Consider the following 16,860-nt stretch of genomic DNA (forward strand, 5'->3'; position numbering starts at 1 on the left):
ATTTTGTGAAAACTTTAAAAATCTTCTTGTCCTTAACCATAAGGCATAGGGCTACCAAATTTAGTATGTAGTGACATCTAATAGTTCTCTACCAAGTTTGTATAAATTATGCCCCTTGGGTCAAATTTGACCCTTCCTGGGGGTCACAAAACTGAACATACGCTTATATGGGGCCTATTTTGTGAAGACTTTAAAAATCTTCTTGTCCATAACCGTTGGGCCTAGGGCTACCAAATTTGGTATGTAGTGACATCCAATAAACCTCTACCAAATGTGTTTAAATAATGCCTCTGGGGTCAACTTTGACCCTGCCCTTGGGGGTCACAAAATTGAATAAACGGTTATAAAGCGCCTATTTTGTGAAATCTTAAAAAATCTACTTGTCGAAAACAATTCAGACTATGAAATTTGGTATGCAGTAACATCTAATAGTCCTCTACCAAGTTTGTTCAAATTATGCCCTTTGGGTCAAATTTGACCCTGACCCGCGGGTCACAAAAATGAACATTATATACGCTTATATCTTGCTTATTTTGTGAAAACTTTTAAAATATTCTTGTCCTTAACTCTAGGACCTAGGGCTACCATATTTTGTATGTACATGTAGTGAGATATAGTAGTCCTCTACAAAGTTTGCTCAAATTATGCCCCTGGGGTTAAATTTGACCAAACCCAGGGGGTCACAAAAGTGTACATGTGCTTAAATAGGGCCTATATTTAAGTATTTGCACATGCAGAGAATATTTGTTTCAGCCTTTTTTCAGCAGTGGAGCGATACAGGGCCATGATGGCCCTCTTGTTATATCTTACAATGAACGACATAGTTATGGCCCGGCCAAGCTCATTTATGCCCATTTTTTACCTTTGAACTCAGTATGACCTTGACCTTTGAGATATTGATGCAATTCTTTCGCGTGACACACCTTCCAATGATGGTGAACAAATTTGCCAATGATTTTTAATTCTCACAATAAATGACAAGCATTTGACCTTTTAACTCCAAGCGTGAGCTTGACCTCAGAGATATAAACGTACTTTTTTCACAAGACACCTTCCCATGATGGTGAACAAATGTACTAAGTCATTTAAAAATTTAATGATAAATGACATAGTTATGTTCCGGACAATGTTTTGGTTTAAAACACACTTAGTGTCCCCATGACCTAGTTTTTGACCCTGCATGGCCCATATTCAAACCTGACCTAGACATCATCTAGATACATGTGACCAAGTTTGGTGAAGATCGGATGAAATTTCGGGACAGACAGACAAAGTGACTCCTATATAGCCCCCATTACCAATGGTAATGGGGGTATAAAAATGTTTTTCGTGTCATACTTAATGTAAATAATTGTTTGTTAGTAAAGTATAAAATATGTCGGCATAGAACTAGAAGTCATAGAAAAAATAAATTAAACGCAACACAGACATCCTTAATTCAGAATTTATTAATGTAATTAATCTAGAGTACAAAATACAAGATTATGACCATATATCAAATAACTTAGTATCTGACAACACATATTGACTTACGATGTATTGTGAACACAATATGAAGACAAAATCAACTTCAATAAATCTCAATAGTTACATAGAATACAACCCAAAAAGCATGATATTACAGAACGTGCAAGATTAAAAAAGGTGCATTCAATTTTATTAAACATAAATGTTATATCATAACAATGGCACATACAAAATTTCATATTATAATGATGAATGCCTGCAAATTTAAATGTTGTTCAATGAAAAGGTTAAGCGGATGACTTCTGATATTCATGCTGTTATGAAATGTTTAAGTTGGAAAAGATAGACAGAGAGACGTCATTAGTGATTCCGGTATGCCTCCTTTACTTCATTATGGAGAGGTATGAAGACACGTTTACAATGTGAAACATTTAAGAAATGTAAAACCCATTAACAAAATAAACAAGATATTTACCAAGACAACTCTTATACTAAAATTTACACTTTCTTTCAGTCACATGATTAAATACAATTATTTTTAAAACATATTTGAATTTAATAACCACAACTTAACATTCCACAAAAATATTGGTAACAGTTGCATGCAGGAAAAGATATTTCTACTCTCATCATATGGAAGACGTTGTGCTATATTATCATGTATTTGGAAATGATAAGGCAGTTCCTATCAGTTGCAGTTTTGGTATTTCAATCAATAATGTTGAACTGACATAATATTTAATATTATAGCAATACATATTAATAATTACAACATAAAGTTTGATGTATAAAATATTTCTATTCTTGCTTCCTAAATTCTGCATAACTAACTTAATGAAAACATGTTTTAATTTGATGAAAAATTACTATTAATACAATGCCAAAGTAAGTTGTGGCATAAAATTGAAAGCTGTAAGGTGAAAGCCTGTTTTAAACATAAAACTTTTATGTTTAATCTTAGCAAATGCTTTTGTTCAAAGAAACGGTAACATAAACAAGAAAGTTACAAAACCATTTGCAAAGGCAGTGCAGCATATCAAGACTTGATTATGACAATATATCTAAAAAATCATAAAAGCCATGGATGTACATGTATATCCACAAAATTTGTTCGAATTCTTAACTCAATATAATATTTATTCTTCACCAAAAAGTTTTTAACTTACAAGCCTAAAGACTTCATTTTAACTATTTTTTATAATTATTCCTCTAAAAACTCCACATAATAATTTAACATACAACACCCAAATAGATTGCTGTCACATGAAAAAAGTGCAACTGTCACATGACAAAATATAACTGTCCAATGACCAAAATATACAGGCATTTCACACAAGCTCTGAACCCACATGATCCAAACAATGTTATCATGTAAACACTACTATCAAAGCAAAGTCAGTCGACCCAAATATCTTGCAAATTTACAGATTTATAACTTCAATCACAGCTAACATTCAATGTATGTGAACAAATTTACACTGTAGATGAGCTATAAACTTTGAAATATCTCCTCTGGCTTCTCCGCTTCGTCAGCCAAAAAAGATTTGGTAAAAAAAAAATTCAGAGAATATAAATCCATTCCGCTTAACCACACCCCAGGCCTACATTTAAACCAAAACACAACACAGCCAAACACTCGTATTTGTATGCCCACATATGTGACCAAAGCTGGGAAAATCAGTCTTGTGTTCAAAAAATCACATTTGGACTTTTTGGCAATTTTAGATTCTCTAAACATCGTAGTTCACAAAAATGATAAAGATTGTTTATTTATCACATTCAAATCTAATTTTATGACCTTCCAAAGTGACCAACCCTACATTTTACTGTCACGAAAAGTTATCATTTAATACAAAAAAACAATGAAGACATTTTTCAAACAACAAGCGAACTGTTTTATTAAAACAATAATCTTTCTTAATTCAAATACATAATTATAATGCAAGAAACTGACAACAGCAATATGGAGATTTAAAATGTACCATTTGTGTTGCTATGGTAACCGATTTACATGTCACGAAAAATTATCATTTAATACAAAAAACAATGAAATCATTTTTCAAACAACAAGAAAACTGTTTTATTAAAACAGTAATATTTCTTAAGTCAAATACATAATTATAATGCAATAAACTAACAACAGAATTATGGAGATTTAAAATGTACAATTTGTGTTGCTATGTTAACCGATCTACATGTCACGAAAAGTTATCATTTAATACAAAAAAACACACATTTAAATCAGTTTTCAAACAACAAGCGAACTGTTTTATTAAAACAATAATCTTTCTTAAGTCAAATACATAATTATAATACAATAAACTGACAACAACATTATGGAGGTTTAAAATGTATCATTTGTGTTGCTATGGTAACCGATCTACATGTTAATAATCACCAGAGCACAAAATCACGCCTTTTATAAATATATGAATTGTATTATCATTCAAGTGTTTGTTTAAAGGCAAACACAATATTAATTGCACTGTTTGTGTAACTAGTTAAACAATAACAATAAATAATTTGTGTGTGCCATGAACAATTTCCTTTTTAATTCAGTTACATGTGTCTTCAAGTATAATGTAACCTCAAACACAACAGAATGGAAAAAACAGCATTGAAAAGTGTTGGTTGAAAGTACACTAGGATACTTAATGTTTCAGTAAATGTAATAATCATTATTAATCATTATTTCTGATATTGTAAAATAGACAAAATAAACAATAATTTATACATGTCAATTGTTTGTTTTCGTTACTATGGAAACAAAGAAGCAAACAAACAAAATTATATGATTTTCGTAGTAAAACATAAATAAATACAATATTCACATTGATTTTTCTCCAGTTTTTCGGAGAGGCAATCTGTGTCCATAAGGTGAAAACAATTGCAAAGTAACATTGAAAAATTGATTTATGTTTTGTCACAAAATTTCACCACTTCCATGTGTCAGAATCACTCTCAGGAAGGTCTCGAAAGTAAATGCAAAGTAACATTTAAAAAGATGAGATTTAAAAAGCTCGAAAACAAGCTTGTGCAATTAGAACAACAAACTATTGTATTGAACACTTCAAAACCTGTATCAACTGACAGATTTAGCACACTCATATACATGTACATGTATTAGCTTTCCTCCGAATAGAGGATTTTTTTGCACTGTTAGGGGGAAAATATATCACCCAATACCTTGACCAAAATAAACACTGATACATGGATATATGTTATTGTTGTGGCATGATCAGAGAAATTCAGCAGCCAATTGTATAAATCTGGATAACTCTTATCCAGTGGATAACTTTTAGTTATCTTAAATTTTTGTACAAGATAACCAAAAGTTACCGCTGGATAAGAGTTATCCAGATTTATACAATTGACTGCAGATATGCATCTTAATGCATCTTCTGTTTTTTGGGGGCACAGTCTGTTTTTTGTCGCTTACCAGTAGCGGGTTTCGGACATGTTAAGTTTTTGGCTTCATCTGTGCGACAGAATTCCCGAATGTGTTCAAATAAGTACCACTGACGGTCCAGATCAAGCCCTTTCGCAAACATTTCTTCTGGCAGGTTGTCACAGCTCAAATTAACATTCACTTTCGAGACCTTCCTGAGAGTGATTCTGACTACTGGTGAGTCACTAAATTCCCTGTACTCCACAACACCTGGATGATCCGCTGACACATGGAAGTGGTGAAATTTGGTGACATTCTTTATGTGGTGAAACAATGTAGAAAGGTAATCCTTCCTGTCTTAGATAACAACAGGATTGGAAGTGTCCCCCACAAGCTGGGGAATGTTGTGGCCGGTCCTCGACGATAACGCCACAGACGCTGCTACATCAGGCAATGTTTCTGCATTGAAGTTTCTGTATCAAGATTACCATTTAATAATGAAACAAATGCAAAATATAGTTTCCATATTATCAAATTATTATTTTGTTGTTTTTGTAATAGAAAACTGCAAAGTTTGAAGGATACATGCATGGGATTTTGTTTGCCCTATCAAGAATTTCATACCAATAAATCAGCTGAAACTACTAAAATATTTATTTTCCTGTTACAAGACATCAAGTACCTACACGCTATGTTTAATGGATGTTTTTATTATTATTTTCACAATATTTTATTACATGGCAGAGCTATACAACTGAATAGACCTATGGAAATGCAAACAAGGTTTATCAAGAAGGATCATGCAGGTTACATACACCATACTGTGATAAGGAATTTACCTCCACTTAGACTTCCAGATGCCAAAGTGCCAATCTGGTGTAAACTTTGTATGTCCTACCAACATAAAGCTTAATGTGATGCTTCTGTGTAAACCTGAAATGTTAAAAAACAGTTTTAAAAAAGGTCAGGCTACAATTGAGAATATGTATTTTTGTAGTAATTGACCGACTTTAAAAATGTTTTGACTCATTTCAATATCTAATTTCAAAGATTTTTCCTTTTGGAATTGATATCAGAGTAAGAAAGTAAATTTTAACATTTTCACTACTTATAAATACGCTTCACAATTTTGTAATTGCATTACTGCAAACAAATATTTTTAAAAACGTGTTTAGCTAAATTAATTTCTCAACACTGAAAAAAGCTATCAGAAACACAAAAACTAAGTGCTTGTTATTACCCACAAGAACTCTCCACAGAAGGTACCAGATGACTATGTTGTTTTTATTTTGGCCGCAACAGTTGTCACACTGAAAGTGGGCATGCTGTTCGCCAAGACCGTATGTGTTGAGGTAGTTGTGATCCTGGCTGACCACAGCATTCGCACCTTTACCATGTGACTGGCCTTCGTCTGCGAGGTAAAACACCTGCTTTGCTGTGAAACAGAAGACTAATTAATAAACCGTACTAACTTACTAGAGATACCAAAATAGTTCCTTATTTTCCAATTAATTAATAGGTGGTTTAAAACATTTAGGAAATGCATGGTTACTGTCTTATGATGAAAGATTGACATAAGACTGGAATGTTATTCTCCACACACACACGCACACACACACACACACAGACAACAATAAAAAGTAAAGAATGGGTAGTTGATTACATTTAAACTGATTCAGTTTGTGGAATGATAACTAATTCAAATACCAGATCCTTCACAGCTGATTCCAAACACCTCACACTTCCTCGGGGTCTTGAAAAACAACTTCCCAACCTGTAGAATATCAAATTATTGTTTTTTTATCTACATTTTTTTTATAATTAAATTTGCACTTTAACATTTCTAAAACAATTTATAAACAATCAAATAATATTCAATTATAGCTTAAATATTTTTTATTAGAAAAAAATTATGTTCTTATTTGTTTTATTGAACGAAAATATTAATAGACAATAACCGACTAACATACCTGATGAGAGTAGTGGGGGTAGTGCACCTGCTGTGCATAGTCCCATGAATAACCCATCATCCCCTCCAGCGAACAGGGGGCAGCTCCTGAAGTAAGCATATATGTCTGCATGTATAAATATGTACTTATTATCCAGAAATTGTACAACATTCTGACGGTCAGTGAATGTCAAGCTGTTATGTGTAAGCTTATGTTTATTTCCATGCACTCTTGCCTTCAGTCCGATCTTCCAATTACCTGTAGCTTTTGCTTTCCAACATCATGAACAAAACAAAATATTGCCTGACACACTTGCTCCCCTTTAAAAACATACTTTTGTGATGGCCTTACACGCTCACTAGATTGTTGTCCTCTTTGTACAGTAATACTAGTGCCACGCTGCGCAAACAACTCAGTTTTTATGACAAGATCAAGTTCATCTTTGGACAATTCTTGGCAGTATGACCTGAACTCAATAATGTCTTGCCAGTTTAACCTAGAGGAACATTTCCTGTCGCAGCCACACGAGTCAACCTTAAATTTATTTTGTTTATCAGCTTCTGCCAAATCAAGTTCAGACTTTTCAATAAACACATAGTTTGATGATTTTTCTATGACAGCTTCTACATCAATATCAATATCAGACTCATCATGGTTTGACTCAAGGTCACTTTCATCATCTTCTAACACATCAAACAAATCTTGAGTAGCGGGTAGTTGCAATAATCCAACTCCCAGCTATTGACCCTCCGGGTCTGGGAGTTGCAACTGGTTTCGCAATTTACCATAGCAAAATCCCCGCTGGGATTTCAGGCGGGGATTTATTGGTAAAATTAGCAACATAAACCATTTTCTGGCATGAATTAACACAAATAGATCGTCAATATATCTATAATGAGCAAATTAAGATAATTTACATGATGTGGTGTACTCGCAGAAGAAAGATTTTAATCAAAGTTTCAAACACGTCAAGCGTAAATGTAAATGTCAACTTGTTTGCATATCGAACAGTTTTTATTAACCAAAAGCCAAATTAAAGGAACGCATGCGGTGTGTTTACAACATGTACTAATAAACAGTTTACCTATGCTTTTCTCCGAACATACAATTTATGTTTTTAAGAAAGGTTATTTTCAAATATTAAATATTTGTTTTAAATGGAAAGAAATTTTATATATAACTTGTTCAAATTTTAATTAATACTTATGTTAATTGTATATGAATAGCGCTCAGACAACAGACATTAGAAAGAAACAAAAGGAACGATGACCCTTAGATCTGCCGTAAGGGAATTATAACACAACAGCATCTACAGCAGCAACATTTATTAGCTCTAAATCATACAATTGCTTTTAGCCATAAACAAAATAGAAAATAACAAAAGTGTAGTGCATGTACTTTAAGAATTATGAAAACTAGGAATTGATAGAAGTTAAAAAAGTAATCACTGATAAGTAACATAAGTTGTATGACTTCCAATTGATAATGACTTATTCATCAGATACTTTAATAAGGTAAGACATAAATTAAAAATTCACTTCTTAGTTACATAAGACTTATCACTTTAATATTGATATTGAGTGTAATTCATTGACTTCTGAGATAGACATTATTATACATTATAACAATAAGTAAAACACTGGAGCATGATTTAAGAACAATGATTTATATAAAACAACCCATTCAAAGTGTAACTTGTATTCAAACATATATTCGAACACCATATATTCATATGTATAGATACATATAATCAGGGATTTCCCCAGGCGATTTTAGCCCAGCGGACTAAAATGCGTGCGCTTGACATCTTCACAAGAGCTTGCAAGCTTTAATCCGAATGCTGTCTACATTCGGCCAACGTTCAATCAAAACATGCACGCTCTTATCAGCGCTCTCATCAGCGGTGTGTGCATAAGGGGCATAGGTAACACGTATGAACGATTTACGGGTCGTTAATGGGGATCGATTATGGTCGTAATATCATAATAATGGTTGATAATGATCTATTATTACCGGTACATGTGGAGGTAGAGCAATTAAAGATATGTTCAAATTGTTTGTTTTATTTTAATTAGTTTAAACCTATTTATTTTAGCTCGATTGCATCGAAAGCCATATGCTTTTATGAACGCTCTCGAATCTGTTTCCTGGGACTAGAACCAGTACTTGGTGTCTTTTGGGGTTGATCAAAGGAACGCTCACAGTGAGGTTTTAACACGTGACTTCCCGATCGCTAGGCGGACACCATATCCACTACGCCACGGCGATCTTTTAAATGTTTTAATTGTTAACAACTATTGCAGAAAATAAACAAGTATAAAGAACTTGCTTCAAAAATAAACCGTAACTGATGTGTGTTGCGGTTGTGCGTAATTTAAGTTATGAATACAATTAATTGGAATCAAACGTCTTATTTGATTGCTCCCGACCATTTAAAATTTGTTCACACTATTTTCTTAACGGCGACTATAACTTCACAGTACCAACATTTAATATATTCAGATACAATTTATACATATATATAGTTTCTTTCATATTTACGGAATTCGCTATATACCTAAAACACATTTTTCTTTAGTCTCTGTGCATGACAGAATACAATCTAATAAACGACAAGAAATTGGAAGCAAGATTTTCCATTGGTCTCAGAATGTTTTTCAATCATTTTTTTGCTTTCTGTTTATTTTGGTTGTTATTTAATTTTATAATATATGACTTGACTGAAATGAACTGAGGACAAATACATAAATATGAAATTTTGTGTTTTAGTAGCTCCAAAGATGTGTGGATTTTGATTTATAACATTTAGAAAGTATATAAAGAAATCGACACCAACCGCCTGCCGCTGTGCCTGACCAAATTTCTGGGGAAATGCCAGTACATATATATTCTTCGCTTGTTATTCTTGTCTGTGTATCATTACATTCTCATCAGTGACAATTATCAAATGAAAAATCTCTCCAAAACACCTATCACACCAACACATCCGCATTTTGCACAGCACCTCGAACAACACTGACAAAGATCACACTCACATACTGAACAATTCTTTAAAACGCAACCTTCCCTAACGCATAACTCACTTTCACCCATCTCTTTAGTTAACAAAGTCTTTAATACTGACAGCCTCAAGCACTCAACACTCTTAAACGTCTCTCTCAGTCCACTGTCTCCCACTAACGAACGACCGTAGGGATAGACAACTGCAAGGGACGGTTTCCCATCCCGGCCTGCCCTCCCCACCTCCTGCCAGTATGACAAAGGATTTCTTGGTGCACCCCAGTGGACGACTAGACGAACATCCGCAATGTCAATCTGTAAATGACCAGATGTTAGATTTGTATTTTCAACACGGAACATAATGCCCAGGTTATCGACACATAATAAGTTCACCAATGCATACATACGCATTGCCCTGAACGCCATGAATTAATCGCTCTGTACTCAATCAATTTATCATTAACTTTATAATTAATTCGATAAATGAAGAGACTTCGATTATCAACAAGGTTCATGTATTCAATGTACCACATCTCCATGCCGTAATATCTAGATCAAACAAACACATTTCGTCAATCTATTTTCAGAAAGCTCGAGTAGTTGGTCACATTATTAATTGTCCAGTAACTTACCCCCAATCCAAAGGCCACAGTCGCCACCACGATCTTCACACTTCCATCCCCGGAAAACTAGTTCAGGATTTGATTCTTTGATAAGTCGGTGGTCGAAGCATGGAACATCTATTTCAATTTGTATTTCAATACATGCATATACCAAAACACTCATATGGTAAACAAATTAACACATGCATTACCGCCTTTCAACTTTATGTACGTCTTCAATGCGTACTCGAAATATAAAATGATTTAATTAAACAATAGTAAATTATGCTCGATTGGTTATTGTCGGCTCAGATACTACTTCAAGTACCCGGTGTAATTAAAAAATATACTGCAAAGTATGTGGGGTACAGAAAATATATACCGGTTTTAAAAAGTATTCCGGAGTATGACCGGGTGCGTATTTTCCGTATCCGGGGTACATTGTAGAATACTTCTGAGTACTCGGGGTACTTTTAAGTAGTACCTGAGCCGACAATGACCAATTGAGCGTAAATTATGTGTGGTGTCCCTCGATCGTGGTTAGGCTTTCGCTTTCAATAAGCACGATCACACACAGGGAAATATATGTAAATTTATCAGCTGCATGTGTATATGGTACCCCAGGTACTTTAAAGTTTACTACACTGTTCCCGGTGTACGGAAAATATACTAAAAGAACCCCGTCGTATTGCCGGGTGCCTTTAAACGTATTATTCGTACCCGGGGAACATTTAGTTTACCTAAGGGTACACGGGGTACTTTAAAGTAGTTCCTGAGCCGACAGTGAACAATTGATTATGTGTGGTGTCCCTCGATTGTGCTTAGGTTTTCGCTTTCTGTAAATCTTTTAGCTGTATGTGTTTATATTTCATTATAACAATGCATATTCATTTCTTTGTTCTTTCTTGTTTTGTTTGTTTAGTTTCTTTTAAGGTGTTTCTTTTTTCCATTTCTTTATACTTTGTGTGTGTGTGTGTGTGTGTATGTCTGCAATATTTTCTATGTATACATGTATATTAAATGATCTAGCCTAATAGCCGAAAACAAATGTGGAATATGTTCAATAAATATTTTAATTGGTGCAGAAAGTGTTTCATAGCATTTCAACCCTCATTCACTTAGTAAAATAGTAAAAGTTACACCAACACCACATAGCATCTTAATTTTAATAACAACTTGTTTACAATGCAAACATACGCCCGATATTATTCAACTTACTAACGGAATATGCCACTTATCCGATCGCAGCGAAATTACAGTCATAAGAATGTGTCCTAATTCAAACTACAATGTAATACACAATACAATTTCAACTGCTACCATAAGACCAGATCGTCAGATACCACTGTGAAAACAATTTGTGCAGTGTAACCCTTTCTTTCCCTTTGCTCTAATCGACAATAACAACTTCCACCATTAACAATTTGATATCAATTTTATGTTTTGAGCATTTCTCAACAAAGTAGACGCAAATTGATGTCGATTGTAACAGGTATTGTGTTTGTAACAATGTATTAGGTTGATTTAACTCGATTTTATGGACATATGTGTTACATTATTTTTTTACATTGATTTTAATTTTACAAAGAAGAACTATGAGCTGTACGTATGAACTCATAAAAGCTCAGAGCATTCAAGAAGAACTAGAGTAGCGGGTTGATAAGTTTCAAAATAAAGTTCATTTACATTAGATAAATCATTTAAAAACGAAATGTCCTGGTCTTGTGAAATTTCATATGGAATAGTGCTGGTGTTACTAAATTGAGACATGATATTTGAAGGTCAAATTTAAATCTGCCACCATTTCATGTAAACAATTCAGTTGCTATCGTACAATTTACTTCCGGGTCAAAGTTGCGAGTCGCGAAAAATAATTACAAAGACAGAATACACATATATCTTTCACTTACCTATTTTGTTCTTGTGGAAACATCATTTCCGAACCTTCTTCTATCGAAAACACACAACAGTACACGATGTCACTTTGATTTACAGTGTTAAATAGTCATTGAAAATCTACGCTACGAGACAGGTGGCGCTACCTGTGAACTGCTCAAACGAAACTGTGTCTTTCAAGGGGAATAATTTGAAATAAAAAAAATGGATTACAAACCACCAATTGTGCCAGTGCTTAAAGGACATATCCATGCTTTATTGTGGAAATTTTCAAAACATGACAATTATTATGAGCCGAGAAATTGTATAAAAAAGACGACATATCCAGCGCATTTTCGTATCAGATTTTAATATCGCGATTTCCCGACATTAACGTCAGCGTACACAAGACTGATTTTCGCTGACGACGTCACATATATTATGGCTTGAACGTTCTATGCACATATACAGTAGCATTTGCTCGCGCATTGTAGTAAATAATGATTGCGGACTGAGTATAAGTGATGTGTGACCTACTAGATTTAGCATTGTAAACAATTTCATCACACTTCAATTAATGCGCTGATGAGCCCAACGTTTTTAAGGTTGTGCCTGTTTTGAAATAAGTTATAATGTACAACGGTAATCCAACAATGGAAACAAATTCGAATGTATTTTTTGCATAGTCATCCGTTTTACCACGTATACCAACTAGTGTTACACACAACCTAACTTTAAGTGCACTTTATGACTTTCCTTTAGATATTATATGACCGAAAAACAAAAATGGTACAATGACACACACGTTACACTAATAGCAAATACTCTGTTCATATGCTATTTTTCTTTCGTCTTCTAGAAAGGACGTCCTGAGATGAACTCGGTTTTGTCTCAAAATGTTTTTGGATTTGCATATGCATATATTGAAAAAAAACACAAGACATAGTGCCCACTACACTTGTTTTTAATAAATGTTTCAACAGTTATACAATGTCGGCTGCATAATAGACTTTTAAATGTTTGTGAGACTATTTTATTCAAGATATCAACCAATGCACGTTTTTGATAGGATCTGATTTTATTCATATTACAGCTGAAGTGGTGTTTGTAAGCGAGGCATCTTTAAACACATGTTTGCAGAGTGTTAGTGCTTCTTCTAACCTCGCATTCAATGACTTTATATATGTGTTACTATATTTATAAATAAGAAGGATGTGTCTTTAAATGTATCCTGTAACTTATTTCCCTTGTATTGAGATTGTATTGGTTTCAAACTGATACATTATAGGCGAATGCTTAAGCGCATGTGCAACCCATTTCAAGGGCCTCTGCTTGACTGCTTGAACCACTACCAAATCTCTATGAACTAACGTTCTTCATGTTCTTGTCTGCAAATGTATCCTTCCAATTTCCCACATGTCTTAAGTTATACAAATAATGTTACTATTGATGTTTGGTACAATAATATTGCTTAATCATTTTGTTCAAGCATTTACATCCCCTCAGATCTATTACTATAGGTTATATTTTCTAATCAACCCACATGATAAAGTAGTTTCCATAAGAATAATGTCTTCTGTTTCTTCTTAAAACAATGCTTAACCAAATTGTAAATCAATCATTACATATTGTTTATACACAAAGAGGAAACTGTCTTTAGTGTCATTCGTCTCCCAGTTGAACGTCAAATGTTGTCACATCAACAAAGAACTTAATGGGACAAGCCAAGTGTGTTTTAATGGTTTGTTAGCACGAGTGTATCGGTAGTCCGACAAAATATGATAATATAAGCATGCAAATAACAAACAAGATATATAGATAGATAGATAGACAGACAGACAGACAGACAGACAGACAGACAGACAGACAGACAGACAGACAGACAGACAGACAGACAGACAGACAGACAGACAGACAGACAGACAGACAGACAGACAGACACACAGACAGACACACAGACAGACAGATAGACAGACAGACGGACAGACGGACAGACATACAGACAGACAGACAGACAGAAAGACAGACAGACAGACAGACAGACAGACAGACAGACAGACAGACAGACAGACAGACAGACATACAGACAGACAGACAGACAGACAGACAGACAGACAGACAGACAGACAGACAGACAGACACACAGACACAAAGACACACAGGCACACAGACACACAGACACACAGATATTATTATTAATATTATGCTATAAACGCAGTTTACTAAAAGTATATTTAACATGTCACACATACTATAGCTTAAAACGAAAGGAACAATTATGTGCGCTTGTTTAACTGATCATTTAAATGTGTATTTAATGGGATCGTTCTAGAATGCAATCTTCTTTTCACGAATTCAAACGTAGTTAAGAAGTTACTCGTTTGTTGCTCTTCACCATTATGTGACGATTGCCTTCGAGTCAAGAATGCAGTTCAATCGCTTTCATGAAATAACAAACATTTGCGGTGTATTTATCGCATAATTGTGAAAATCAACTTAAAACGACGGGAACAATTATGTGCAATTTTGTTTCTGGTTATTAAAATGTATTTTAAGGGATCGATATTGAATGCAATGATCTGTTCCCGAAATCATACGGCGTAAAGGAGTTATTCGTTATTGCACTTCGCCATTATGGAAATCGTCGGCTAAATATCGCATTATTGAGACAATCAACTAGTCATTTAACACAAAACACGTTCTGATTTTACACGCAACGATAAGAAATTCTAAAAGCTGTTATGTTAAGCCAGTTGCATTTGTTAAAGGGGCAATTTCACGTTTTGGTAAATTGACAAAATTGAAAAAAATTGTTTCAAATTTGCAAATTTTAATTTTAGCTATGATATTTGTGAGGAAACCGTAATACTGAACATTTACCATGCTTTTAAATAGCATTTAAATAAATATTTTGACGATTTAAACACCTGAAAATAAAGCGTTGCCGCGCGAAAAGATTGAATAATTTGGAGAGTTCTTTTGTTGTCGTTATATTTTGTGAATCTACGAGGATCGCTTATATGAAGTATAATATACGTCTTTCAGTGTGTAAGGAAGGATGATCGAGTGGTTTTATGCGTAGCCATTTTACTCAAAGACTCAAGGGGTCAGTGATTCATGATTTTTTACTGGAGCTTTTTATATCCAATGTTTACATTTATTAATATAAATCAGTCAATGAAAAACATCAAAGCATGACAAAATCTGTGAAAAAGCCCCTTTAAAGAAATTGTTTGAAATTATTTTAAAATAATTAAGTTTTAAACAAAATTATAATGAAAATGATCATGTTATGCTCACATGTAGAAACATCGCACAAAAAATACATCGTTATTTTGTCACATGTTGCAGCAAATGTGTACTATTAATAGTCTTTGCTGTATGTGATTCGGTAACCTTATGTGTTTGAACAAAAGTAATACCATTATTTGCCTGGCATCAAGTTCTATTCCAAATTGCGTTAACGCTTATTAGTATCCCATTTATTCAGCCTACAATGTACACATGTTTGTTTAACAAATTTAATAACACATTCATTGGCATACTAGCTACGATCGGAAGTTCCGTAATGCCCTGAAACCTTCGGATTTTTATCCTTAATGATCCGCCATGCAATGGCACCCATGACGGCGTTCTAAACATGAAACTCATTATTGTTATACCTTTAGTTTAAATGACGGAAACACCTTCATATTAAGTCGACACAATTTTATGTAAAACCGAATTTACTAATCGACCGATTTATACACAATTGAGAGCACTATAAATAAGAAGCAAAGATTCTTCAATTTAATACTTGCTTATGTTTGATACGCTGCATACACCGACAATCAATGACTACTCTAAATGGTAGATGATGCAAAACGTCATCTTACACTCTACCCGGTATTATTTCTTATTACTGTCAATCAGTGCATGTATGCATGATAATTTGTAGCAAACAACAATAGCGCAGGCGGTACAGAAAATACTCTCATAGCGACATAACAAACACTTTAGACCAGTTTCCAATAATTGTTACCCTTAAAATATACATAACAATTACATAGAGAATGGCCATTTGAAAGGCATTTAAACACAGAAAACATGTTAAAAAGCTTACACAAATCACATAAGGCGAATTGATCATTCAACATACCAGAGGCAAGTTTCCAGCCAGAAATATAAATCAACGTTGAACATTATGTGTATGTCTTTCTGTGATTTAAAATGAGAATGTTCCAATCTTCATATATGCGTTGCCAAACGCATAAGCTAATAGACATGCATTTCTAGATAAACGTGTAAGCAAAGAATACAATGACTTAACAATTAATATTTTCAAACGTTTCACAGAATGGCAAAGGCAAATAAACACGTTGAGATACCTATCTAATATGTGTACATTGTCAAAATACATAGTAAAAATGCCTATTGTGTATTGTTATGACTACACTATATATTAAGTAACTTGAACCCCAGGTATTCTATACTTTAATGCAGCGTCCATTAGTGTTTGCTAATGTCAAATACAAAATACAAGACTAGCGGGAAAACTCCCCAGATACAAAGCAGATATTTCATCGCTCACATTTTGTCG

The 16,860-nt window shown here is 33.9% G+C and overlaps 2 protein-coding genes across 7 annotated transcripts in view; one reads left to right on the plus strand and one right to left on the minus strand.

The window, feature by feature from the left end:
* The window catches only part of LOC127850569 (plexin-A1-like), a 314,190-nt gene that overhangs the window by 166,015 nt on the left and 131,315 nt on the right, over nucleotides 1-16,860 (plus strand). The window lies entirely within an intron of this gene.
* On the minus strand, nucleotides 1,431-12,731 carry LOC127850570 (uncharacterized). Of its 6 annotated transcripts, none has more exons than XR_008035356.1 (7): nucleotides 12,317-12,731; nucleotides 10,437-10,544; nucleotides 6,826-10,119; nucleotides 6,563-6,629; nucleotides 6,096-6,290; nucleotides 5,695-5,788; nucleotides 1,431-5,328 (listed from the first exon to the last, which is right to left on the minus strand). XR_008035356.1 is itself a non-coding variant. In XM_052383699.1 (6 exons), exons 2-6 carry the CDS (start codon nucleotides 6,883-6,885, stop codon nucleotides 5,214-5,216), a joined length of 531 nt encoding a protein of 176 aa, XP_052239659.1. In that variant the 5' UTR covers nucleotides 6,886-6,911; nucleotides 12,317-12,731; the 3' UTR covers nucleotides 1,431-5,213. The 6 variants fall into 6 exon arrangements, 2 of the variants coding, with proteins under 2 accessions (XP_052239659.1, XP_052239658.1); XR_008035357.1 differs by lacking the exon at nucleotides 12,317-12,731 and adding an exon at nucleotides 11,625-12,306; XR_008035358.1 differs by lacking the exon at nucleotides 12,317-12,731 and having other exon boundaries at nucleotides 1,431-5,314; nucleotides 10,437-12,306.

The sequence above is a fragment of the Dreissena polymorpha genome, chromosome 11 (assembly GCF_020536995.1).
Source record: "Dreissena polymorpha isolate Duluth1 chromosome 11, UMN_Dpol_1.0, whole genome shotgun sequence".
NCBI lineage: Eukaryota > Metazoa > Mollusca > Bivalvia > Myida > Dreissenidae > Dreissena > Dreissena polymorpha.

Excerpts from the sequence above, each read along its gene's own strand:
- LOC127850570 (XM_052383698.1), bottom strand. The coding sequence starts at position 6,975 with ATGTTGTACAATTTCTGGATAATAAGTACATATTTATACATGCAGACA. Across the intron at positions 6,630-6,825 it reads ACCCCCACTACTCTCATCAG|GTTGGGAAGTTGTTTTTCAA; the intron begins GTATGTTAGTCG and ends GATATTCTACAG. Across the intron at positions 5,329-5,694 it reads ATCTGGAAGTCTAAGTGGAG|AAACTTCAATGCAGAAACAT; the intron begins GTAAATTCCTTA and ends ATCTTGATACAG.